The sequence below is a fragment of the Manacus candei genome, unplaced genomic scaffold (assembly GCF_025592945.1).
Source record: "Manacus candei isolate 608988 ecotype Guabito, Panama unplaced genomic scaffold, ASM2559294v1 h1tg000044l, whole genome shotgun sequence".
In the NCBI taxonomy this organism is placed as follows: domain Eukaryota; kingdom Metazoa; phylum Chordata; class Aves; order Passeriformes; family Pipridae; genus Manacus; species Manacus candei.
In genome coordinates, this window is record NW_026138092.1 from 2,117,094 (window position 1) to 2,141,745 (window position 24,652).

The 24,652-nt window shown below is 38.4% G+C and overlaps 1 protein-coding gene and 1 long non-coding RNA gene across 2 annotated transcripts in view; one reads left to right on the forward strand and one right to left on the reverse strand.

Annotated features, from left to right (window-relative positions):
- Window positions 1-24,652, reverse strand: part of LOC127474798 (uncharacterized) — a 652,309-nt gene that overhangs the window by 436,099 nt on the left and 191,558 nt on the right. The window lies entirely within an intron of this gene.
- ADGRL4 (adhesion G protein-coupled receptor L4) overlaps window positions 1-24,652 on the forward strand; it is a 75,765-nt gene that overhangs the window by 36,053 nt on the left and 15,060 nt on the right. The window contains exons 3-13 of the mRNA XM_051796030.1: window positions 3,276-3,428; window positions 10,168-10,323; window positions 10,824-10,894; window positions 12,552-12,719; window positions 12,809-12,992; window positions 15,192-15,308; window positions 16,394-16,587; window positions 17,873-18,043; window positions 19,553-19,756; window positions 20,534-20,754; window positions 20,849-20,915. Coding sequence (XP_051651990.1) covers window positions 3,276-3,428; window positions 10,168-10,323; window positions 10,824-10,894; window positions 12,552-12,719; window positions 12,809-12,992; window positions 15,192-15,308; window positions 16,394-16,587; window positions 17,873-18,043; window positions 19,553-19,756; window positions 20,534-20,754; window positions 20,849-20,915 — 1,706 coding nt within the window. The remainder of the gene's footprint in view (window positions 1-3,275; window positions 3,429-10,167; window positions 10,324-10,823; window positions 10,895-12,551; window positions 12,720-12,808; window positions 12,993-15,191; window positions 15,309-16,393; window positions 16,588-17,872; window positions 18,044-19,552; window positions 19,757-20,533; window positions 20,755-20,848; window positions 20,916-24,652) is intronic.

Below are 24,652 nucleotides of genomic sequence, written 5' to 3' on the forward strand. Positions count from 1 at the left end.
AGATGAAAAAAAAAAAAAAAAACATATTTAAAGGAATGTGTATTCCTGAGATACTGCCTGCAGTATTCAATGAGTGCCTGTGCACCAGTGAACGCACATGGCACAGTTAAATTAGGTAACAACAAAACAGGTGGATTATATGAGTGCTGTCATTTAAAGTATCCTTTCTTAATAGGCAGAACATTTTGTTTTAAAAAAAAAAGACATTTTTTCATCTATAAATCCCATTATTTTTTTCCTGACATCCTTTAAATTACAAATCCAATAATATTATAAATCATGCAAAATTTGGAAAATTACTTTAAGCCCCTGGGCTTTACATTGGAGTGCTGTCTGAATAAAAAATTCGAGTTGTTTACACAGAGAACTCGATGATATTTTTGCCATCATTTTTGATCTTGTATAATATTTTGTGTGGGGGAAAAAAAACCACGTTTAGATAGACTGTATATGAAACTACCTTTTTTTTCTTTTTTGTTTTTTTAAATTTCTTCTTCACTTGCCTTTCTCATTAACCCAGTAGTTTTCCACAGCCTCCTGACGTCAGCGACTTTTATGTCATTAATTTCAATGGAAACAGGATGTGGTCCAGTAAATTATGCCCCAGCAGGGTCTGCTGAGTATTACATTAGACCATGGGAATAGTGAAAAGAAAGCTTCATATGAACTTAACTCTTTAAAATATTCATTCCTGTGTTTGCAGTGTAAGTTAATGCTGTTCCTTCAATGTTCAAAAGGTTTCTCAAATTATCTGAAAGGCTCTCTCAATAAACAAGCTTACTAAGGGAATATAGTCACCATTAAACCCCTTACAGCCATCATAAATATTGAGCAAAAACACCAATCATCCAGTGAATTTATTTAGGCATAATTGTAGTAAATTTATTGATAACCACTGTATGAGTCATTTTAATATTGTTTATAAATCCTTTGGACCACCTGAAAAAGGTAATATTGTTGGATATTGAGGACTACAGCTGAACTCCTAGGAAAAAAATCCAAAAGAAAAGTTCTTGCATGTCAAAAGTAGCCTCCTTAGCCCTGTTATTCCTCTACTTTGAATCAAGTCCTGCCATAATTGGTGTCCTTCTATTTCTCATCTTCCATGTCTCCTATCCCCTGAGCTTTCCAAAGTCAGCACATGTTGTTTTCTAGGATATGTAATATTTCCCAAGACTAAGTTGACTTGGCAGCTATAACAGGGTAGTCCACTTTTCTTTGTCATTAAATGCTGGGGTCTGGGAGCAAACTTGGGTTGCAAGGGAGTCAAACAGACACACACAAATTATATTAGAAGTGGACCTTGTTGTCAAGGTTTGTAAAGTGTTCTGGGACCTGGTCTCTGCAACACCAGATTTTTTTCAATTTCTTATGCCTTTGTTTTTGAATTTGGATCAACACCACACTTTTTCCTCCCTATCATAATTCCACTTAAGCTAATTTGGTTTTACTTTGGCATTCTTTAAGATCCAAATTATACATGTTCTCTGCTGTATTCTCATGAATACCAAAGCTGTAGAATAAATATTGTTGACGTGTGTTGGCAAAGTGCTTTTATACTTGGATTCCTCATTAAATTACATTCAATTTTAGTTTTAATGAGCATAATCCATTTGATACTGTTGACCCGAATTCCCCCGAGGAAAACTGCAGTTCTGAATTGATATTTGCATGTCTGAGTCGACTGAGTCACATTCAAAATCATGTCAGACTCCAAATCTCAAAAAAAGTCCTGTTCCAGAATTATGCTGGGGGCTGTGGCTAAGTTATGTTCCAGAAATGTATTCCTGCAATGCTTTGTGCCTCTTGCTGTACTTTAATCTTGTCACTGCCCTGGCTTATGTGACATTTTGCTGATCTGCACACTATCTCTGTAAAGATCTTGTGAGAACACTGACCATCAGGAAGCAGGAGCACCTTTCTAAAACTCATCCTCGGGTGCCTTTTCTGAAATCATATTTCTTCTCCCTGTCATGCTCCTTAATCATTTCTCTTCTGCAATAAATCGTTATTTCTCTCCCTGTTAGAATTCTTTCCTGTCATTCATCATGTTATGAGTACCTTTTTCTTGAGAACAGGAAAAAAATCCCAGTAGATTTCAGGGAGCTTTTAACTCTTTTCCTTTCTCACGATGTAGAAAATAGAGAATTCCACTCAGAGTGCTTCTTTGGGAGAGCTTCATTGATTTGTTTGTTTCTTAGTTTTGGGGTGCCTTAAGAGAAATGGGCTATTGGGAAAATGGAATTATCAGTGCCGTGAGTGTTTCAGTTTGATATATAGAGTGCCTGGATAAGAAAGCTTTTGAAACTTTTCTTGAATTTGGTCTGAAAACTATTCAATAGACAACAGGGACCTTGGAAGATTTCTGGAGAGGAAGTGGTTTTATTGAGTCATTGCAGAAGATCAACTCTGTGGTTCAGAGCAGGAGTTTATGATTTTGTTTGACCTTTGGTCAAGCTCTCTGCGTCCTGTGCTCACAGTGACAGCACATGCTGAGGCTCTGCAGAGATGACATAGTCTTCAAACTTGTGTCTATTGTACCACTGGGGGCGTGGGATTAGCCACATAAAATAGGTGATGTAAATTTGCAGGTACAAAAATGATTACTTACACAGCAATTGCTAAGAGGGAAGGATCAAGCCATGAATCTTCCTCATTTCTTTGGTCTTTCACAAAGACCTTAGTCTTTGTGATAACTGAGTAAAAACAATATACTTGAGGACTCAGGTCAGTCAGTAGGATGAATTTGTAAGTTTGTTGTCTGGTACTGCTGAGAAATACCACAAAAGGTCTTTAAAAACAGGCCATAAAAATGTGCATTTAGATATATTGATTCTGCTTTGACGTTAGTGAATGAAGGGGGGGCTTCTTTATATCCTTCTGAGCTCTGCTTTCTATGATTCTAAATTCCCAGGTGCATCCTCAGAGTGACTCTCTACCTGTAGATTCTTGGATAGGAAGAAATGTTATCAAATACAACCATGGCAGAACATATACTTGTCTCAATCCTCTATTCCAAGCGTATATCCAATTAAACCATTCGCTTCAGTATCCCACTGATTTCCTCATTTGTTGATTCACCCAGGAAGAGTGCTGCTGAACACCTGATTACATCCTTGGCAATGGGAAAACTATATAGACAAACACCAAGAGTGCCAGCTCAGCATTCAAAACTTAACACAAATAAAAGACCAGAGCCAAATTAAGCTTATTCAACGCCGCTCTCTTCAATCATCAAATGCAAATATATTTCTCTGTAATTTATGTCTTGACAGATGATAATGAGTGTGAAAATGCTACTCAGCCTTGTGGAGAGCATGCCAACTGCACAAACACGGTGGGAAGTTATTTCTGCATGTGCATGCCTGGTTTCAAATCCAGCAATGGTCAAGAAACTTTTGTACCTAATGATGGAACCTCCTGCGTGGGTAAGTTGTTACTGTCTGCCAGCTCCCTTTACATTGTCACTCTTATTGCTTCTGTTAATTATAGAAATCTAGCAAAATGCTTTCATGTTTGGGAAGTTTGGAGTCTGGGTATAAAATTCCTATAATTTACACTGGTACAGACTTAATATTCCAGTTCAGGCCCACACTTCTCACTGACAACACAGCAGCTGTTTTCAGTAACACTTCCATCTTGACTCTGCTTGCAATATATTTAAATCCACATGTCACAGTTTTAGACAATGAATGTAGAGTTAATACAATACAAAAATTCACCCATTTATGCCACTGTTTCACTGATCTGTGAGCTAGCTGATCATGTTCTTGAAACAAAGCAGAGTGACAAAATATTCTGCATTCAGGTCACTCTGGAGCAGCAAAATTCTCTATACATTTGACCCACTATACTTCAAATATCTTTTGCTTGGAAACTTTGATTGGGATATTTTTGGTAATTTTTCGAGTCTGATCAAAAGTAATGAGCGAGATCAACAGTTATCCTACCTCCTGTGCCTCTGTTTCTGTAGCATTGGATGGAACATGTTCAAGACTAAAGAGGAGGAAAAGTTCTCTGGAAAAATGTTATTTCTGAACAACTATGCAATCCTTTAGGATTTCCTTTGAATGGAAGAACTGTAACTATTTCTCTCTTTTCGAACTCCTGGTAATTTTCTCTGTATGTTGCAAGAGTCCTCAGGGAATGAGAGAATGAGAAATAAATCTATTGCCCTTTACACCTTTATGCTGACTGTGTCTCCTTCTAGGTATGTCTCCTGTGAGCTTGTGAGTGCTGACAACCTCTCTTCTTACTGCTCTTAATATCAGCAGAATGGTTGCATATTAAGCCAGAAAGTGATCTAATCGACCTTTCTTGCCCATTGCTCACATCCATCTAAAAGTGCTCTGCTTTATCCAGCTGCTATGAATCCTTCTTAAATTAGCCTGGATGGAGACTGTTAGCACACTGAGCTGTAAATATTCTCACCATTTCTGGTCCAGGTTTTGATTTTTGCGTTACAACCTTTCCTCAGCTTCAGTAGTTTGTCCTCCAAGTTATTTCTCTGACTGTTTTTGTCTCACTTTAACTTTTTACCATTAGTGTGATAACTCCTTTTTTTCCACCTCTCTTTTCTTTAGTGAGTAGATTGATCTTTTTTTATCCTCTGCTGGGATTTAGTTTAGCACTGTTGTTCTTCCTTTTGAAAATCCATATGGAGGAACCAAGAGCTTCCAAACTCACACTGAAATAAAAAAATTACCTGTGGGCACCTTTTCTGATTAAACAAGTGTACCAATTACTTTACCAAGATGTGAGTCCTAAAGACAACCTTATGATCCACAATTAATTTCCTCCTTTATCCTTTATCATGGAAACAATAATAGGATATTTTGTACCCAATGGATCAGCTACAGGTAGTAGATATGCCTTGCACACAAACTGCTGAGAGTTGTGAATTCAGGGTGTACTAAACACAGCTGGAGCAAACACCAAAGTTGTCACTGTAAATACAGTGCAAGCTATCCAGTACAAATTGCAGAGGTCAATAAAGCTAAGATGATCCCAGGGAGGCAAGAAGCTGGAAAGCTTTATTGGACTTACAAGTTCATGTTTAAAGGGTTTAGGGTCTACATATTCAACAGGGGGTTTGCATATTCATTCTATTAAAATTGAGGGGGTTCACAAGGATAACATCAGGGAAAAACCCAGATTAACAAATTTTTGGGGTCTTAACAATTACTTCATGGGGTAAAAAACCCATCTTATCTTAGGACATTTTACAGAGGGGAACAGGTAACACAAGGGGAGAGATAAAACACAAAAGGTTTTCTGCACAGGTTTGATGAGATCAGGACATGGTTTCTCCAGGCTTGGGCAGGACATTCCAAACCTGTGACATCAATAGATCCTTGTCTGGACTCTAGCTGGAGGTTTTTTCCCAGTCTCTGTCAGCCCAAGGCTTTTGTTTAAACCTAAAATTTTGCTTTTTCTCATATCCAAAATTTGGAATCCAACACAAATCACAGCAAAGAGCTCCCACATATGCATCCTACCCAAGTTTATAGGGCCCCAATATATTTCCAGATTCTTCAAAGTCTTAAATCTTGTTTTAATGTATGTATATATATATATATATATATATGTACCTGGCAGTAACTTTTTAAAAATACAGTGGTTGAATTTTGGAGAGTATGCCATTATAGACCCTGTTTGTTTATGCCATCAAAGCTGTCTGGACTTCCCAGCAGTGCAAGTCTGGTACACCACTGTGTCTGTGCAAAGCCCATTTCAAAGCCCATCTGAACACACTTGTGTTCCTCTCCCTCTCTGGAAACTACAATAAGCTTCTAAGTACAAAGTGATTATCCTTCTCAAAGCAGTAGACAGAAAGAAAGCTTGGGACAGCTGCTTTGAGAAGTGTCACTTCACCCTTAATCCAACCAGAATGCTGAGTTTGGAGTTGAGGGTCGGCAGTTTTTCATCCATGTTATCAGGTAGAGTTGGTGAAGAGATGACAAAGAAACATGCAGCTAGAGGAGGAACTGGAGGGTAGGAGGGGAAAGGGAGGAAAATAGAAGAAAGGAAATGGAGAAGGGAAAAATAAGAATGCAGAGACGTGGTATTTCTGAAGATGATATTTTTCTGATGTCACGAAAGAGAGCTATTAAAATCCATTTTTTGATTTGTGTAAAAGCCATGCTTTCCCTTAGACTTCACATTTTATGGAATGTTCGGCTGCAGATAAAAAAGTGAAATACAAACCTGCTTTTTTCACCCCAACCAACAGAGTAAAAACATGAAAATGGCCCTCTGTGAAATGAAAGTGCCATCCACACCACTCTGCCTGTTCCGGGAACGTGCTATTAGTTTCCTTCAGGTATTTCTGAGAGCACTGGGAAGGCACCCATTCTCCATCCCATCCTCTGCTGTGACGAGGGAGCCATGCAGAGGATGGGATCTGGCATTGTGCCACACTGCTGCCTTTTGCTTTTAGCTGTGCCATTCACAGCCTTTTTCATTCCTACTTTGTGTGTGCCTCTGCCTTCCACAGTGTGGAGACGCGGGGAGGGAACATCCAGTCCTTTGCAACTGGACTTTTCAATCACTTACAAGCTACTAATAAGCAGAAGGTATAATGCAGACATCAAGCTGTCTTGACTGACTGGTGAAGAATCAAAGCCATGTAGGTAAAATCCTGTAATTGGCAAGACTGAACATAATAACTGTTCTCAGTACTTTTAATTTAATTGGAATTTCCTTGCCTGCTGCAGTAAATGAGGAGTGACAAAGCACAGAAATAAAATAAAAGGTTATAAATATATTTTCACACTAGCCTAAGTGGTGCTGGTGATAATATTTTTCTGACTGGAGCTGTTATAAAAGCTTCAAAGTTCAGCTCCAGGATTTGTTTTGAATATTTACTGAAAGGCCAGGGCTTTTTTTTACAGTGCTGTGGCAAATGCTCCTCTGTTTAAAAAGCTGCTGGTCCTCAACCTTTCCTCAGGAATGCTGCTTGTGAAGACTGCTCCTGCAAGCCTTGGCAGCCCCACTCCTGCTCCCACAGCAGATCAAGGAGGACCGTTTGAGATCCTCGCCCCAAAGCCCCACTAAAATCGGGTTGCTGAAAGCACTGACAAGCTGTTTGTCTGCGTGTGGTCCAATTGCCTGTTTGGTTAAAAAGGCATAACTACAAAATGCAAAGGAACAAAAGCCTTACAGCTACTGCACACAGCATTTCAAAGCGGGATCTTAAAAGCTGCATTCTTGTAACTGTCACGAGTTGTTGGCTGCCCCTGACAATCTCATTGATTTAAAAGGGACACGAAGCTGATTAGTACCTTGCAAGATCAGGCATATTGCCTTTTAATTTTGTCATCCAGGAGTTGTTTTTTTTCTTCTGGAAACAGTAAATTAGATAGGCGTGATATGGACTCGTTCCATATGGGCAACTCAACTGCAGAAAGTCTATTTGCATATATTCAACAGAGTGTCTCTATCAGACTTTAAAGAGCTGTCCCACTGCCAGAGATGTGCCGTGGTACTTGAGTTTCTGCTGCTGTTTTGGATAATCTTGACTTCTCTCTAAAATCTCCATTACACTTAATGTCTGACATAATTACAAAAAAAAAATTGTAATTCGTGTGACTGCCCACTACTGACAGATAAGTTTTTTACTGAACTAAAGATTTATGAAAAGCAAAAAATATTGTCATAACTTTGAAACATTTGCATCAGTAAAATCCCATAGAAACCTGACGTTTAGCAAACGGTGTTCTGAAAAGCATTCACATAGTTATTCATTTATTTTTAAGTTATTGTAAGTTTTAGCAAGGATTGTTATGAATTGCTAGTGGTTTTGCACTGCATTACATGCTGAATGCATTGTTAAGATGTATGTGTCCTCCATGGAGCTGACAAGGCCAGAGAAACCTTTGGTATGAGGCTGATGTGTGTCCTCCTTATACAAACTGGCATTGTTGTGATTGTCACCTTTGCCACTTCAATTCATTCAAAGTTTCTCTGTCTTGCACAGAGTCACACAACGAGGAACGGACAGGCACCCACTTGTTTTATAAACAAAGCTTTATAATGTACTGATGTGAGAGGTTATTTAAATGCCAAGAGTAAGAACTTCAGCCTTGTGGCTTTAAATGACAGCATTTAATTATAAGGTATCCTGTATGTAGCACTGTATCGCACTTTTTTCCTTCCCATTTGTCAGATTGGTTCATGTATAACATGGTTAGTTCCATGATTATGAATACTGAGGTCACAAAAACCATACCAACATGGATAATGCAAAACTCGGTGGTTTAAAGAGAAACATTTGCAGTTTGGGGTATTAAATATGGAAACAAACTATTGTCCTGATGCAAATAATCGTAATTTAACCTCATACTTTAAAATTCCACGCTGGCACCAAACCATTCCAACACACAGCTTCCTTGCTGGCTGTCCCTGCAGAGCAGTGGTGGTTGTGCCAGGGAGGGCAAATGCACCTCCAGCCCCACAAATCCTTCCTGGCCCTGCAGGAGTTTGAATGCCTTCTCCATGGCAGCTTCTGGAGCTCAGGTTTAAAACACAGCTTGTTGGGAAACACAGATATGTGAAAGTGAGGTGGGACCTCAACCATCACCTTGAATCCCAGGAAGAGCCCTGGAATTGTGAGCAGAAGGAATGCTGGGATACTCTATTAGAAGTTTATATGCATTTAACTGTTCCCCTGTATCAATGAAACAAAGCCCTAAAACAAAAACAAAACCAAAAACAAACATCAAACCACACAACCGTTAGTAAAGAATGTTCTCCAAAGTTACAAAAAATGCTGTCCAAACAGGCAGATGGCCCCCAAATATCCTTCAGGTATTTTTTTGCATTCCCTAGATATACCCATAGACATACACTTCATTTTTTCATTTTTCAATAATACTCTTATTTTACGAGCATTATTGCTCCTTTTCATTTTACTCCTTTTTGAAAACCACCGAGATCCTTGGTATCAAAAGCAGAGTGTGAAACTAGTTCCTACACACTAATGGTGCATTCCCAGCCACCCCATATCTGCTTTCTGTCTGACTATTCCTAACACTCATCTGGTGGGGCAGAGGCTTCCTATCAATTCAAGCAGCTCTTCTCCTCCACTGATCCATTAATCACTTCTCCTTTTTTCACCAATTTCTTCCCAAAATTAAGAGTCATACCAGTTCTTAACTTGGGTTGTCATCCTCTCTGGTTAATCCATTCCCCACACCACCTTTACTTTCCTTCAGTTCAGTTCTCAGGTTGTAACTTTAAACCTGCTCATGTATCACTTCTTCATTTTTCAACTCTTTTCATCAGATATACGTTTCCCAGAGCTGTTCACTTTTTTCTCCTTTCCAGCACAGCACTTCACAGTCCATTACTTCATTCTTCAGAATTATTTGGTGTTGTTCCCAGTTTACTTTCTCCATTGAGTTATTTGATCTTTATCCTCAGCCAACCAAATAATGCAAAATAATCTGTATTCTGGCCAGGGAGTTAGTGCCCAGCTCCCTTAAATTGATCAATTCATGGATTCCCTTACTGGAATTAATTGGTTTTACTCTTGGACTGTGCCCCACCCAGTTAATGAACCTGTCTGCCTAATAGCAAACTATTTAGAAGCACAAAATACAGTTTAGGCAAATGTAATTTAAACATGGATTTAAAAAAAAAAAAAAAAAAAAAAAGAAAAGACATGCCAAGCACTTTAAAGGGCACAGAGTTTAATTCTTAGATTAACGAGATAGAGTGATCTTTTGCTGCATCTTTTCAAAGCTGCAACTTAAAAGAAAAGTCTGCAGGTTTAGGTTTTTTTCTTTTCCTGACTGAATCATAAAGCTGAGAAAATCTATTTAGTCTAATCTCTGAAAAATGGTTTTCAGATGATTTGCATCATGCCAACTACCTTTTTTCTGATAGAATTAATATGGTTTTAAAACATGAGCAATGTAGTATTATATAGTAATAAAAGTAGTGGTATAAAAATATGATCAATTATGATTTATCCTTGTAATCTGTAAGTATTATAATTGGCAGGGGGGGTTGCCATTATTAGCACGCTTTTAGCTTCTGCTTTTTTTATTACATGAAATTTTATTATGAAACTGCTTGTAGTGTGTGGTGCTATTATCAACAAAGCAGCAAGGTGTTAGTCTGTAAATACTTAATAAAAAATTCCATTTCTCATGATATTTGCAGATGTAGATGAGTGCAGCAACGGAGGAACTGTTGCCTGTGGAGATCATGCAAAATGTGAAAACGTGGATGGAGGGTTTAGCTGCTCCTGTAAGGAAGGTTATCAACCATCCACAGGAAAATTGCAGTTTAAGCCAAATGATGGCACTTCCTGCCAAGGTACATGATATTATAAAGGTTTATGTGTTATTATAGAGATACATCTTCTGAGAAACCCACCAGTGCCTATTTATCTTCAGTTAGATTAATCAGCAAGACATGAAAAAGAGGCGAGGCATCTTTTTTTTGCATCTACAATTCCTGAGAATAGAATAATTTTGTAAATGTATTTTTGCTAAACAGTGTAATGAAACCCATTTGAAATAATAGTCACCTCCCCACAATTGTCAGATCTGTGTCCCTTTCTGTAAATTTGAGCTGTCTCTTAACTCCATCTGTCCAAGTCCCCTGGAAGGGGACAGTCCAATCCAGTGCTGTAACTTTGACCAAAATAAAGTCCTTGTAATTGAAATTTGAGAATGGGGTGCTGTGTCTTATGTGCATAAGTTCAGGAATGCAGGTAGTTTGGGGAATGAGCTAAACAAGAGCTTTAACAATTAGATTATACTGAATATTGCATGGACTGTGATGTATAATTAATTTTTTTTTTATTTCTACAGAAAATCCAAAGGCCAAGTGTGAGTTATTCAAAGACTGTGTAACTGAACATATTAATAGAACTTTAACCAGAGTAAGTAGCATTGGTTTATAGATTAATTTCCAAATCTTTTAATTGTTTCTGTTTGAAACTGCTATTTCAATTATAATTGTTCTTAAACAGCTTTTAACAAGGACTTGGAGCATACAATTGAACTTAAGCATGTTTACAGAAGTCTTTTTAATAATTTCAAATTATTTGAACTGGGTTATATGTTCAAATCATGATAATAACTTGCTGGGAATCTGCATGTTCTGTTTCCAGCAAAGTGAATCATGATGCATGAAAAATTCACAAGTGTGGTAATCACTCAGCTGTTTCTGTAATTTCTGAAGTTACACACTGCTGCATTTACTGATGTGCAATTATTTGCTTGTTCAGAAGGAAAGGCAGCAAGATAGCTTGCAAAAGTAATGTCAACAAGTGACTAAATAGAAAAGGGAGCCATAACATCTTGGTGTGCTGGTTTATTTACTCCTCAAAGCATACTGTGTAAAGTGAGACAGAACTTGTAGAAACAAAGACTGCAGGCTCATTTTTTTTTCACAGAAACAGAGATTCCTGATGCAAATTAAAAAATATATTAATTAAAGCACTACTCGTTAGTCTACAGCTACATTAGTGTCTATTTTTAAAGGATAAATGAAGCACAAGCATAAATAATTTAAAACCAATTGTATATGTTTGAATTTGATATTAAGCAGCTTGCTGAAGTTACTGGGTTCAGAAAGATATTAATTTAAAAGCTTTTATTAACCTAGTGTTATATATACATTGTGTTAACATGTTTTCTATGTTTGCCTGCAATGTAGTACTTATATCAAATATAATATATGCTTATCACACTTAGGTGCAAAGGCATGGTAAATGCCACAGTAGGATCTTAGAGTGACTTTTTTTTTAAGTGTATCACTAAACTAAATAAGTCAAAACACTTTAATTTCATGTAAATAACTGTCAGATTTTTAGCCTGTTTTTTAACCTGTGCTCTAGTTCTATTCAGTTGCAGTTAAAGACAAAGCAAGGTCTCTAAATCTGCTTGGCAGCAGAGATTATGGATCATACAAAATCAGATGTTGGGGGTTTTTTTATTAGATTTCAGTATTCTGAAGTAAGAATTTTCTTATTCAGCCATGAGACTGAAACCAGCAAGCTTAATCTTCATCTCACCCTCTCTTGCCTATGCTTTTAAACTAGTTGTTTGATGTAAGTGCATTTAGCATTTCATAAACTGAAGCAGTGAAAGTGAAATAGGCAGTACAGTCCACTCAACTACCTCTTTATAATTTGCACTTAAAAAAAAAAGCACTAAAAAATATACAAATACTGCACATCTGCTCCTACCTCTTCAGTTAAAATGTAATAAAAAAGTCAACAGAATGATCGTATCGCTGATATTTAATTATTTTTGCAGAACATTTACTGATTCACTTCGGGACATCAGGATAAATAAAACTGAGCTGCAGTAGGGAAAAAGAAGTGTAATGATAGCACATGACTTGTTAGGGTTATACTAGGCAGTACTTTATAGGTCAATCTGCTGATTCAAGTAGTGGGGGGTTTATGCACAAGTGCCTTAAAAACCAGAGTGATAATTCACAGAAATCAATCGTTTGCACCGGGTCTATTTTCAACCGCAGAAATACAACTTTCCTTGCTTCATTAATATGTGAGTTCTGGCATTTTGCAGATCAGTCACTTAAAAACACCTCTGGAGATGCTGCAGGAAATTAATAAAAGCACTTTGGGCCCGCTTTCACCCGTGGATGTGGTTTCCTACGTGGAAGCACTGTCGTACCCCCCGTGGGATGCCACGCGTGACTCCGGCAGCGAAGCTCTTCCTAACACCACCATCAATGTGAGTGGGTCAGGCCTTGGCTTTGTGGGCTTTGTCCTTGTTCCACAGGTAGTGCCTGACTCTTCTCAAACACACACTTTTATTTACAGGTTTTGGTCAACACTGTGAACAATTTTCTACAAAAAGACAAACTTACAGTCTGGGAAGCTCTTCCTGCAGACAACCAAAGGAGGAGCCTGACTAAGCTGCTGCACACTGCAGAGCAAGCAACACTCCTCGTGTCACAGAGCTTCAAAAAGGCAACACAGTTAGATGCTAATGCAAGTGACATAGGTAAGATAAAGAAAATTAATCCGAGGTATACTTTAGATGTGGGTTACGCCGAGGAGTTTTTCAGCACAATTATGAAGATTAGAGATGGTGTCGTGTGAAAGGCACGGGTGTTAATTTGTATGATTTTCATAACTAACACCTGACTTTCAGTGTAGGTATCACAATTTTCGAAGGCTGAACATTTGAGTCCACAGCCCAGAAAAAAAATGGAAGTCTGTGGGAAGTTGTTTTCAGATTCTCTTTCAATCTCTCATTATGGCCACACTCACAGTGAATCTGGATCCTTTTTCTAAGCACAGAATTAACCTATGCATAAAAAACACCAGTGGAATGAAAATTGGACTTACTCTATACAGATTTTTTTACTCAGTTCAGTGAAGGTATTATAAGTGAACTTTGAATAAGGACTTTACCTAGTGAGTTCAACCTTGAGTGGCTTTCTGTCAACGGAAATTTCTCATTTTAAGAGGAATTCCACAGGAGGAGAACTGCTTGGTCTCAACTGCACCATTTTGCTCTCCTACCTTCTACCTGTGAGCTGGTGTCTTCCCACCAGTACCTGCTGGCTTTCCTGTGGCAATAATGGTTTTAGCATTCCTTCTCTGGGAGCAGAGTAAGGCTAACACCAGCCACTGTTGAAAATCCTAATAAAGCATTGCTGATTCCTTTGTCAATGGCCACTCTTTCATCTTTATTTTTCTGAATGTCCCCAAACTGTATGTGATCTGATTTCTTACTTCAGATTTAGCACAGTCCTTCAGTGCCTCTTACTGGCTTGCTGTTTTATAAAATGAGTTCATGAGAAAGATTCCTCCCGTGGTTCTGAGACAGGTCAAACCACCTGTTCTTCCCTCACTTCTCTGAAAATAAATTACACAGAGTGATGAAAAAATAGGGGGAATGGGATTTTTTCTGTGGCATAGGCTCTGTAGAATCAGACTTAAGTCTGATTCTGTGCCAGGTGCTGCCTGTGAAGGCCCCCTGCTCCTCACCCCACCTCCCTTGCTTGGAAGCTGAGGCTGGGAAGGTCAGGAGGAGAGGATTCAGGTGCAGGTTCTGGTGGCACTGTGGGTATCAGTCACCAAGGTGACAGAAAGAGCTGATAAAGAGAACGGGGAGGAATTTCCATATTAAAAGGTCAATGATTTTTTCAGTTTATTTTTGTTCTAAAATGGTAAACTGTGTGTGAGCTCATTTCCAAATTGAACCCAAACACTAACATTTTTTGTTATTGTCTTTCAGCATGAATAAATTTTCCACAGGTCTCATGTGCCACACATAACTATTTTGGGACAAGACCTACAACATTATGTCTGTCTCTCTCTCCCCACTGCTTTTTATGGTGCAAGCCCCTGAACTACGAGCTTTTCAAAACTCCAGCCAAATAAAACTATTTCTTATGCCCTGACAAACATTTTCTGACAGCTGGTCTATTGAATAGCTCGTATTATTTTTGTGTGCTGTGCTATAAGCAATGCAGATGGTCTAGCTTAGTGATATTCCTCCATCAGTCAAGTTTTGGATTTGTTTGTTGTTGGTTTTTTTTTGTTTTGTTTTAAAAAAGGAAAAGGCCTGATTGACTTTTTTTTTTTGTTCCCATCCTGGGTGATTGAAACTCAGCACTGTAATGAAGCAAGTAAAGAGCTCAATGGCCTCTAATGTAGTTTTTGTCCTGAGGGGTGATGCTTGTTTGTTTGCTTTCTGACAAGACACATCATTAGTTCATGGTGCAATGTGCATTTGGTAGCATGGATAGATAACTATAAAATATATACTCTTCAAAAATTGGCTTTTATCAAATGTTAGTATTCAGTGGAGAATTTTATGCTTTGCTTTTTATAATTGTGATTTGTGGCTGCTTTCAGAAATGCATTTTTAATAAAGCAATAGCTCTTCCCAAAGTAACCTACATTGTTTTTTTCCAGTACCTAATTTAAGGCAAGGTAAATAAGAGACCATATTTTTCATGAAAAGAGTAAAAAGTATGAGAGCAAAATGTATGCATGAAAATAAAAAAACACAGACGTTTAAACAAACATGTTATACTAATAGCATTTTTCTTGAGATATTTTGCACAATGATATATTCTTCAAATTCACAGTAATTATGCAATCCAATAACACATTTATTAACCTAACTGTAAATTATGGTAGACCATAATGGAGCTGTGATTTGTACTGCATTTTTCTTCTTTTACAGCACTCAAGGTTTTTGCTTTTGATTCACACCACATGAAACACGTTCACCCTCACGTTTACACAGGGGGAGATTACATAAAGATCTCGCCAAAGAAGAGAAAGGAATCTCATCCTAATGGTAAGAAACAAAGGTTAGAGAGCAGGGGGGTTAATAAACACCTTGGATAGACTTGTACCCTCTAGCAATAAACGTGCAGTTTACCAAGACTGAGGTTCAGCACTGCTTAACCACAAAGGAGACAAGGTGTTTTTATCACCATTTCTCCTGCCCCTTTATTGTCTCAAGACCGATATTTCCAACATTTCACGTGGCACAGTGAGCATCCAGGGAGTTTTCACACTGGTACCTGAGCTTTATCCTTCACTCAGCCATGGATCTGCTCTATGACTTTGGAGTGGCCCCTTCAACCCTCTCTGCTACTCCTCCTCCAAAAATTGGTGCATCTTTTCCATTTAGAGAGTAGCTCACTGGGGCAAAAACATGCAATCTTCAGCATCAAAACCAGCAGGACCCAGGTTTGACTTGGACCTCACAGTGCTACAGAAAGGGCTTACAACTACTGTCAGCACTAAAGATAAATAAATGTGTTTAAACAGCTCTGGAATTAAACCACCTAACAATAAACACAGAAAGGATTTTTTAAATCTTCATCTTCTATCTAATCTGTATCTCACCACCTATCAGTATCTAAAATTGTGGTTTACTTTGATACCAGGGAGAAAGTCACTACATTTTTTAAGATCAGCAGTGCGTCCTAAAATACCTTTTTCCTTAGTTGTCTTCCATACTGGGTTCACTATAACGGGAGTCAAAGCAAGCCAGGTGCTTCAGAAAGGTCCAGTATTTACCTCAGGTCTGAGACATTTTAGTTTGTAAGCCCTGACACCATATTTGTAACCAGTTGCAGAACAGCAGCAAGCATATATTATTCTAGGAAAAATATATATGCATATCTCCAATCAGTATTTCCAGTGCCAACACGCAGTTTTATTTCTAATGGCAGTTACATTGTTTTAAATAAAGCTATATTTCATTGTCCCTAAAACATTTTTATAAGTATTCCACATTCCATCTGTTTTGCATGTTTTATGCCACAGCAGCAATAATGTCTATTGTTTATTGTCTCCTTAATGTCTTCAATTTTGTTCCTCTATAAAAAAACCCACAAACTACTGAGCATGGTGTGTTTGATTGATTGATAGGCACGGTCGCAGTTGTCTTTCTGCGGTACAGCAACATTGGTTCCTTGCTTTCTTCGCCTCAAAACCACTCCTCAAAAGACCCTTCAGAGCAGAGACAGACAGTGAGCTCATCAGTTATAGCTGTTGCAATTAGCTCAAACCCACCCACGCTCTATGAGCTCGAGAAAATAACATTTACCTTAAAGTATGCCAAGGTAAGGGTTTGTTTGTTTGTTTTATTTTTATTGTCAGCTTCAAATAAAACAAAGCATTAGATAATCATTTTATGTGATGTAACCACACCTGCAGCGTGTGATAAACTGAGACATGATTCTGTTGTTTGCTGGTGTGAGGTTGCCATTTATTACTCTAATAATATTAATCTCAAATGTGACGTGCTAAGCACAATATATACTAAATATGATACAGAGGAAAATTGCTCTGGGACTAAAACAAGGGCAACAATATCATCTTTGTGGGGTTGTAGTATGGATAAAATGTAGATGCCTGAGTCAGAGAACATTACAGCATCTTGACTGTTCTGTATTTAGGTGGGGTTTTTCCTGAAAGTTTATCAGATATTTACGCATGTATACCAAAAAAGGGAAGAAATGCTTCAAAGTTAACACAAAAAGTTAATCTGCAGTTAGAGGGGAATAGCAGAACCCATGGTTTTGAAACTTTGTTATTTCTGAACACATTCATTTAGAACTGAGAGGTTTACTTCCAGCAAATAAAGATTTTTGCTGGTTTCACTAATATGTGAAGAATCACTTCACATGGCACAAGGAATTATCAGAAACTTACCAAGAAAACAACTCTGTAGGGAGGTGAGCAGAGAGACAAGGTTCTGACCTTGCTTACATAGCTTTTTAATTTGTTACTTGTCTTCTGAGTCAGAAATCACCCATATATAAATTTACATATATTTATAAAACCTATAGTACAGTTGGGACCTTATCTTTGACTGGCTTTAGTGAGCACTAACTGTACTAAATAATACAAATGGTCTTGCTCATCACTGTTGTATGGCAGGTGATACAACAGGTGTGGTATGAGCCTGGCGTTATCCCAGCTTACTTTGTAAAATGAACAGAATTGGTCTCAGTTTTTGGACTGCTCGTTTGGAATGGACCATGAGTAGGACAAGCAATGTGACTGTAACCTTGCAGTCTAGTCCATGTTCAGCAGGTGCAAGTGTACATTTAACAATGTTTTCTGTAGGTAAAAATTCTGACATCTTTGCAAGTGCCAGAAGAGTTCAGTAATCTGATTAGACTACATGTTTGGTGGGGGTTTAGCTGCGTGGATAAAATGTTTCCATCCCCAGCCATGTTTTAATTGCTTGGAACAGGCCTTGCAGAATGTGCCTTTTGTTTCCCAACCTTCCAATGGCAACAAACAATTTTTAATGAATTGCTCTGGCTAGCATAAGTAAGGTCTCTTGATGGGAAATATCCTGCCTTTTGCCATCAGTAAAACATCTTGTTTCTGTTCCAGACTGCAGATAAAGACATTAAATGTGCATTTTGGAACTACTCAGCGGACACAATGAATGGCAACTGGGCTACAGAAGGCTGTGAGCTGACACATTCCAACTCCACTCATATCTCATGCAAATGTAATCATCTGACTCATTTTGCTGTTTTGATGTCCTCAGGTGGCTCTGTTGTAAGTGCTATTTTAATTTAGTGTTTTACCTGATACTTTTCCCTGTTTTCATCCCTTATGTTTTTGTTTTGGTGCAACCCATGTAGTTTACCCCTTTAGGTTGTCTCTTGGTTTTATTCAGCAAACACGCAATTTATTGTGCACAGAGCAAACAAAATTCCTCCCATATGTGTTTGAATTTCCTTATGTCCTTTCTGCAGTATTACAGAGCAGTGATGCAGCAAAGTATCTTGTTCCAAACACACAGTCTGTTGTGCTTATTTTTGGAGCATTGCTTTTCATTTTAAATCCCACTTTAAGACTGCTGTGGGATTTATCTGCCATTCATTGGTGGTCAGCAACCATATGGCCTTGAATTTCTCTCTCACAAAACTTTTGCTACCCATTTGCCTAACTTTGGCATCTAAAAATCTGCTTTAAAGTCTCTCCTGAGAGTTTGCAGCAGCATAATCAATTTGAAGTTTATGACTATTAAACGTGAAACTCACAACCAGCACAAAATTGGGAGAATGACCACTCAATTTATGTCCTTCTTATATTAAGAAGCCCCACAGATTTCCAGGATCTCAGTGGGGATCTGCAGGAGCTTAGGTCCTGCCTCAGGAGGCAGCTTTTTAACAGAACTGACAGCAAGCAGAATATTAGCATGAATATACTCTATTGAGGCAGTTCTCTCACACTGTGAATCTCATGCTGATAGAGGCTGTTTCCTGCTTGCTAAATAGCATCCTAAGTCTCCAGTTCAAATTTAAAACCTTTGCAGGTACTTATATAGTTATTTTGAAAAGAAAGGCTGGGAGGTGAATAATCTCTGATCTTTTATTTAAGAAAAAAATACTTAGAGACATTTTATGGCCAGCTGAATGCTCTCCTTTTGCTGATGTACAGTCACGTATTTCAGATGTTCTTTGTGACAATAGCAAGAGGCAAAAGAAACTGTATTCTTACACAGAAAATACTCACATCCCCTATTAAAATACCCTGTGTTTCTTTGGAGAATGTTCATGTTGTGTATCTGGAATAGCATTTGCTTGAAGTGATTGTTATTTCAGAGTCTTGTTTTGATCATGTTGCAAATTCAGTAAGACAGTTATTCAGTTTTGCTTATCTAAGTCACTGCTGTGATAAGTCCTTTTATATTAGAAAATGTTCATGTCATATTAATATATGTCCCACTGCCAGTGTATTTGTCATTCACTAAAATGATCTGATTTTGAAAATCTTATTAGGAGATACTGATGTTAATAAAAAGTTTTGTTAAGAAATATCAGAAAATGCAAGAGCAGAATATATACAGTTTATTACTAATTTCCCCTAGAATTATATCTGTCTCACCAAACCCCAGTACTTTTTGGATTATCCAAAGTGTTCATTTCCAGTGAAACTCTACAAACAATTTTGATTAATATTTTGTGGAAAAGAATAAAAGAGCTGTATTATAGAATGAGGTCTTTTCTTGAGAAGGTATAAAGCTGTTCTTTTAAATACTATATTATAATTTTCCCCCAGGGTGTTACAAATTATAACATTCTTACAAGAATCACTCAGCTAGGAATAATTATTTCGTTGATTTGCCTCTCCATGTGCATTTTTACATTCTGGTTCTTCAGTGAAATTCAAAGCACTAGAACGACAATCCACAAAAACCTCTGCTGCAGCCTTTTCCTGGCGGAACTTATTTTTCTGATTGGAATTAATATGAACAATAATAAGGTGGGTAGCTTTCACTCGTGTCTTGATTTTGCATTGCACAGGAAATATACAGTATAAGATATGATCTTCTGTCCACTCCCTATATTTCCTACCTACAGCAGTGACCCCAACTTCCCAGCACAGTAACAGGAAATAAAAAATGGTCTTTTAGAGCAGCAGGGCCTTTGTCTGAGCTTTTCAGAAAACCGAGCTGCTGATTTTTGCATCGCAGATTGGTTTTAGGAAATAAAGTTATGCATAAATTATCAAAATACCCCTACTATAAGTGGCTGAATAGGATTTAAAAGTACTTGAAAAAAATATGAGCTGCTGTCCCCGAGGTAGCATTCCAGTACTGATTGATCGAAAAATATCATTTTACAAATGCTCTTTATAACAAAAGTTATTTCAGAAATAATTCCTTGAGATGCAATTACAAGGTGATAACAATGTAACTATTATCAAAATCTTAAAAATGGGCTTTGTATAGATCAGCATGTAGACTACTCAGCTATAACTATAGGATAAACCTTGTCAAATCATTTATACAGTTTTTCTGGGGAGACATATACCAGTTTTAGAAGTTGAACGTAGTCTCTTTATTTTCCACGTTGCTACAGACAACACTAATGACCAAGTGTGCTCATGGGTGTAGGCCCAGATCTTGTCAACCATTACAAATGGGCTGCTAAGTCACCACTTCAGAGTCACTCAGTTGCTGTGTGTGTACTATTATAATATCTTGACAAAGGCATATTAATAGAATTATGACTCTCTTTTCTCTGGTTGAATTTCCAGCTCTTCTGTTCAATTACTGCTGGATTGCTCCATTATTTCCTTCTAGCTGCTTTTGCATGGATGTGCATTGAAGGCATTCACCTCTACCTTATAGTTGTGGGAGTCATCTACAACAAGGGCTTCCTGCACAAGAATTTCTATGTCTTTGGCTACGTCAGCCCAGCCGTGGTGGTTGGAATTTCAGCTGCACTGGGATACAAGTACTACGGCACCACGGAAGTGTAAGTCACTGTTTCTGTGTCCAAGTCATCCTACTTGGCCCCAGATAATCAAAATAGCACGTTTCAAGGCATTTTCTGCTGTTTAATTTTTCAGATGTTGGCTCAGCACTAAGAATAACTTTATATGGAGTTTTATAGGACCGGCATGTCTAATAATTCTTGTAAGTATAATTTTAATTTTTTTATTGTAGTACATAAAACCGATAATAAAAGGTGTTTAATAATCACCCACCCATTGCCAGCATAGCTGTGAGTGCTAATTATAGGGCAGAATTGACTAATTTAGTCCCTTTTATAGTGCCTCTAAATTATTTATATGCTGTACATCTAAATACTTTACTAGTCTGAAAAATGAATGTTTGACAAAAAAAGCTCAGTGTAATATCAGAGGGGTTTTTTTCTTGCTCACTTTCTTTCTTTTATCCCAATGGCTTGAGAAATTCTCTGAAGCATTTCTGGTTTTTACGGAGAAGCATCTTTGTATGTTGCTGGCATCTCAGCATGGCTCAGCAGGAGGTCTGCACAGGCACTATCCTAGCAGACAGATAATCTGGTTTTTCAAACGTTGTGTGACTTAATCTCTTATCAGTGATCGGTCATCTTTGTAAGATTAGACTGTCATCTCTGTGGTTTTATCATTGGCATGTACCCTGTCATCACCAAAGCCATTTTGAACTAAATTGCGACGTCAGAGAAAAGAACCCACTATTTCACACGGGCAGACAAGTCAAGTATTGATAGCCCTATTTCAACTGTGAAGAGGGCCTTTTTAATTCTTATTGGAAGTGGTTTCAAACCTGCGAATTTGGCAGGTATTATATGTTCAATTCTGAATCGAGACATTTTTGGGGCCTTGGGAGCATTTTTAAGTGCTGTAAAGTTTAAGGAACCATTCCAGCTGTGATGGGGCATTATTGTGTATGACTTTGTTGACGGTGATCTGGCAATAGCTGGAGATAACAGAAGGAGAAGGTACAATGGTGAGGCTTCGTGACATCTGTGGTCAAGTCAGTTATAACCCTTTGTTGCTTTTTAAGCTATTTGGTGAGAATGTGAGGATTTGTAAAAAAAAGAAGTGGCAATGCCTAACACGTACAGCTTTGTAGTAAAACAGTTTTCTTTCAAGGCATTAGACATTTCAAAGCTTGATAAAGTATCAGGTATAATTCTGGTCGAATCCCCCTCCAGATTCCTACTGCAGACTGGGGACAGCTGGGAACAGCCTACCAGGTGCAAGTGCAAGGTGATGCCTCCCCATCTCACCCTCCTGGTGAGCACAGCAAATCTGGAGAGGAGTGAAGCACTGTGACCTCCCTTGGCTCAGTGCTTCTGGGTTCAGATAGCCCTGGTGGCCAGCAGGTTACCACAGTAAAACAAAATCATGGGGAGGCATCATCCTTTATTAGGAAGTTCTTAGGATTCTTAGGTTTAAGTTTACAGCTTCCTATTTCCTCCCTGGACCTTATCTCTTCATTCCACGGAGGCAGCGGGGCAAGGATTTTTCTGTTGTTTCTCTCATTCCTGTTCCTCATCTACCTTCAAGTGAAGATTTATGTACTGTGATGTATCCCTGCACAGTTAGCACAAGAAAACTGCATTATCAGAGCACATAAAATGCCCCAAGTGTGTGCATCTGTATCCCTGTTTACAGCTCCAGCCGAGCTGTGCCCGGTGGGGATCTCAGGGACACGGCGCAGAGGCAGAGCAGCTCTGCAGTGGCTTTGCTCTAAGTCTGGCTGGCTGCAGAAGCAAATCCTGCAAGCTGGGCTCTGAGGCCTGTAGCTGTTCTTTGAGCACTCCAGATCTTCCAGCAATCCCTGAAAATTAAAGGAAAAGGGGAGGTGATAGAAGCTGATACAGGCCTGTGTGCCAGTGCATCCTTTGGATGAGGAGAACAGCCAGGTAGTTTCTTCTTTTTCCCTCACTCCTTTGCCTGAGTAAAGCCACACAGAAGAGCTGTAGCTGGACAGCAAAGAATCCTGTGGTTGTTCAGCTACTTTTTGCATGTTATAGAAATATTTTGTGCAAACTTGTTTTCCCAGTATTCGCATACCTTTATTATTGTCTCTTCGTAATCACGCACCACTAGACCCCGGGGGAAAGGCAACCTGCTTTCAGCAAGCTGCTTCAGCTGCTCTGGGGGGGGGGGTTTGAGGGTTTGGACAGCTTGTTTTGATGGAGTGATAGCAAACTGAAGCCTGAAACGCAAGAGGAATGTTTTCAAAGACTGCAGGGAGCTGGGTAATTTGCCCACGCTCCATCCAAGTAATCGTCTAGGTAAAATATGGAAAACCCTATGAAAATAGGCACTGATGCTGGAAGATGAAGTTGGTGTGAGATCTCTTCTCTGTGGAAGGCACATTGCTGTGGTGATTCTGTTTCCATTGTCCAGTCCTGCTGAGCAGACTGCACGGGCACCACCATGGCAAAGATTAAACTCCTTCCAAAGTAGTGCCACTCAGGAAGTCCTTTTAATTCCAGGAACTGATCTTTTTTCCTATATTTTCATTCTGCCCACAGCTAATTAAAGAAAAAGAAGAAAAACGAATACTAATTAAGGACTCTGAAATGAAAATGTCATTTTTGTTCTGGGATAACCAGATAGGACACTGCAACCCTCATATTGAAAGCTGAAAAATCTGGCAGCTTCAAGCTTACCTTTAATCCTGAGCTTCATTTACCAATAGCATTGAATTTGCAGGTTTTCCAAGACAGCCTGGAGAGTGTGGATACCAAATCTCTGGAGAGCTCCTCACCACAAATCTGATTCTTGCACAAAAATATTAAACTCATTGTCAGGACAGATGCCCTTGTACCCAAATGGTATTCTCCATTTCTGTGAGTAGGGGCCCAGGAGATTTGTGGTTTGGATTATGCTGTAATATGCCTTTGAGACAGCATGTAAATGATGAAGAACAGAACCAGTCCTGTACCAATGGGTTATCTGTCTCAGGGCACATTGCTTCAAACACGCTCTTGCACTGTAAATCTGCAGCAATAATGAAGCACAGGGAGCTTAAGTGTTTATCAGGAGTACAAATTAAGTTCTCCTCTGATTGCCTAAGCAGAAACACTACTTCTGAAGGTGTTTGCTTATTAATATTAAGGTTCTATTAGAAGTCTTAAGTGCAAAGCAATGGCCTTATTGATCCCATCTAAAAATTATTATTATTGTTATAAGATTGGTGACTGTACATGAAAAGGAGTGGGTCAAAAGCTCTTTAGATGGAGTTAGCAAAGAAAGGGCATTTTAAACCTTTATAAAGCAAGCTGCAAGCTGAAGATAATTTCTACAACTTATTTTTTCCTCCTAATATTTGTAATCTTTAGAACCACAACCATTTTACCTAAAACTATGCAGTAGATTAGATCAAAGCATACAAGTATGGAGAAATTATTTATAACAAGTATTTAAACTTTTTAATAGAAAAGTGAGTTTATCTCAAGCTTTAAGGGACAAACATTCACACATAGAACAACCCATGTCTGATTCAGGCAAAGACAAATATAAACTTCAGAGATAAAAGGTACAGAAAAAAAAGAAAAAAAAAAGGAGAATAAAAAGAAGCCATAGAACACTTTCTTTTCAATTGTAATGCACTGTTACAATAATAATCTCCCTGTAATAAGAAATGTGTAGAATGGAAATAACTATTTGCTGCCAGGGTAACGTGGCTGTAGTTTCGATGAGCATGTAATGTGAGTCAATAATAAACCCCTTCCCCTTGTGGAGGACTTCAATGTGGCTGTCCCCACCTCTGGTATCAGAGCTTGTTGAGTGGAAGCAGACCTATGTAAGGGCTTTATTCTGCACCACTGGTGTTTTGGAAACTTCATCTTTTAAATTCTGTGGGCACAGCATAAGTCCTTCCACTTAGGATCATAGAATCAGCTGGGT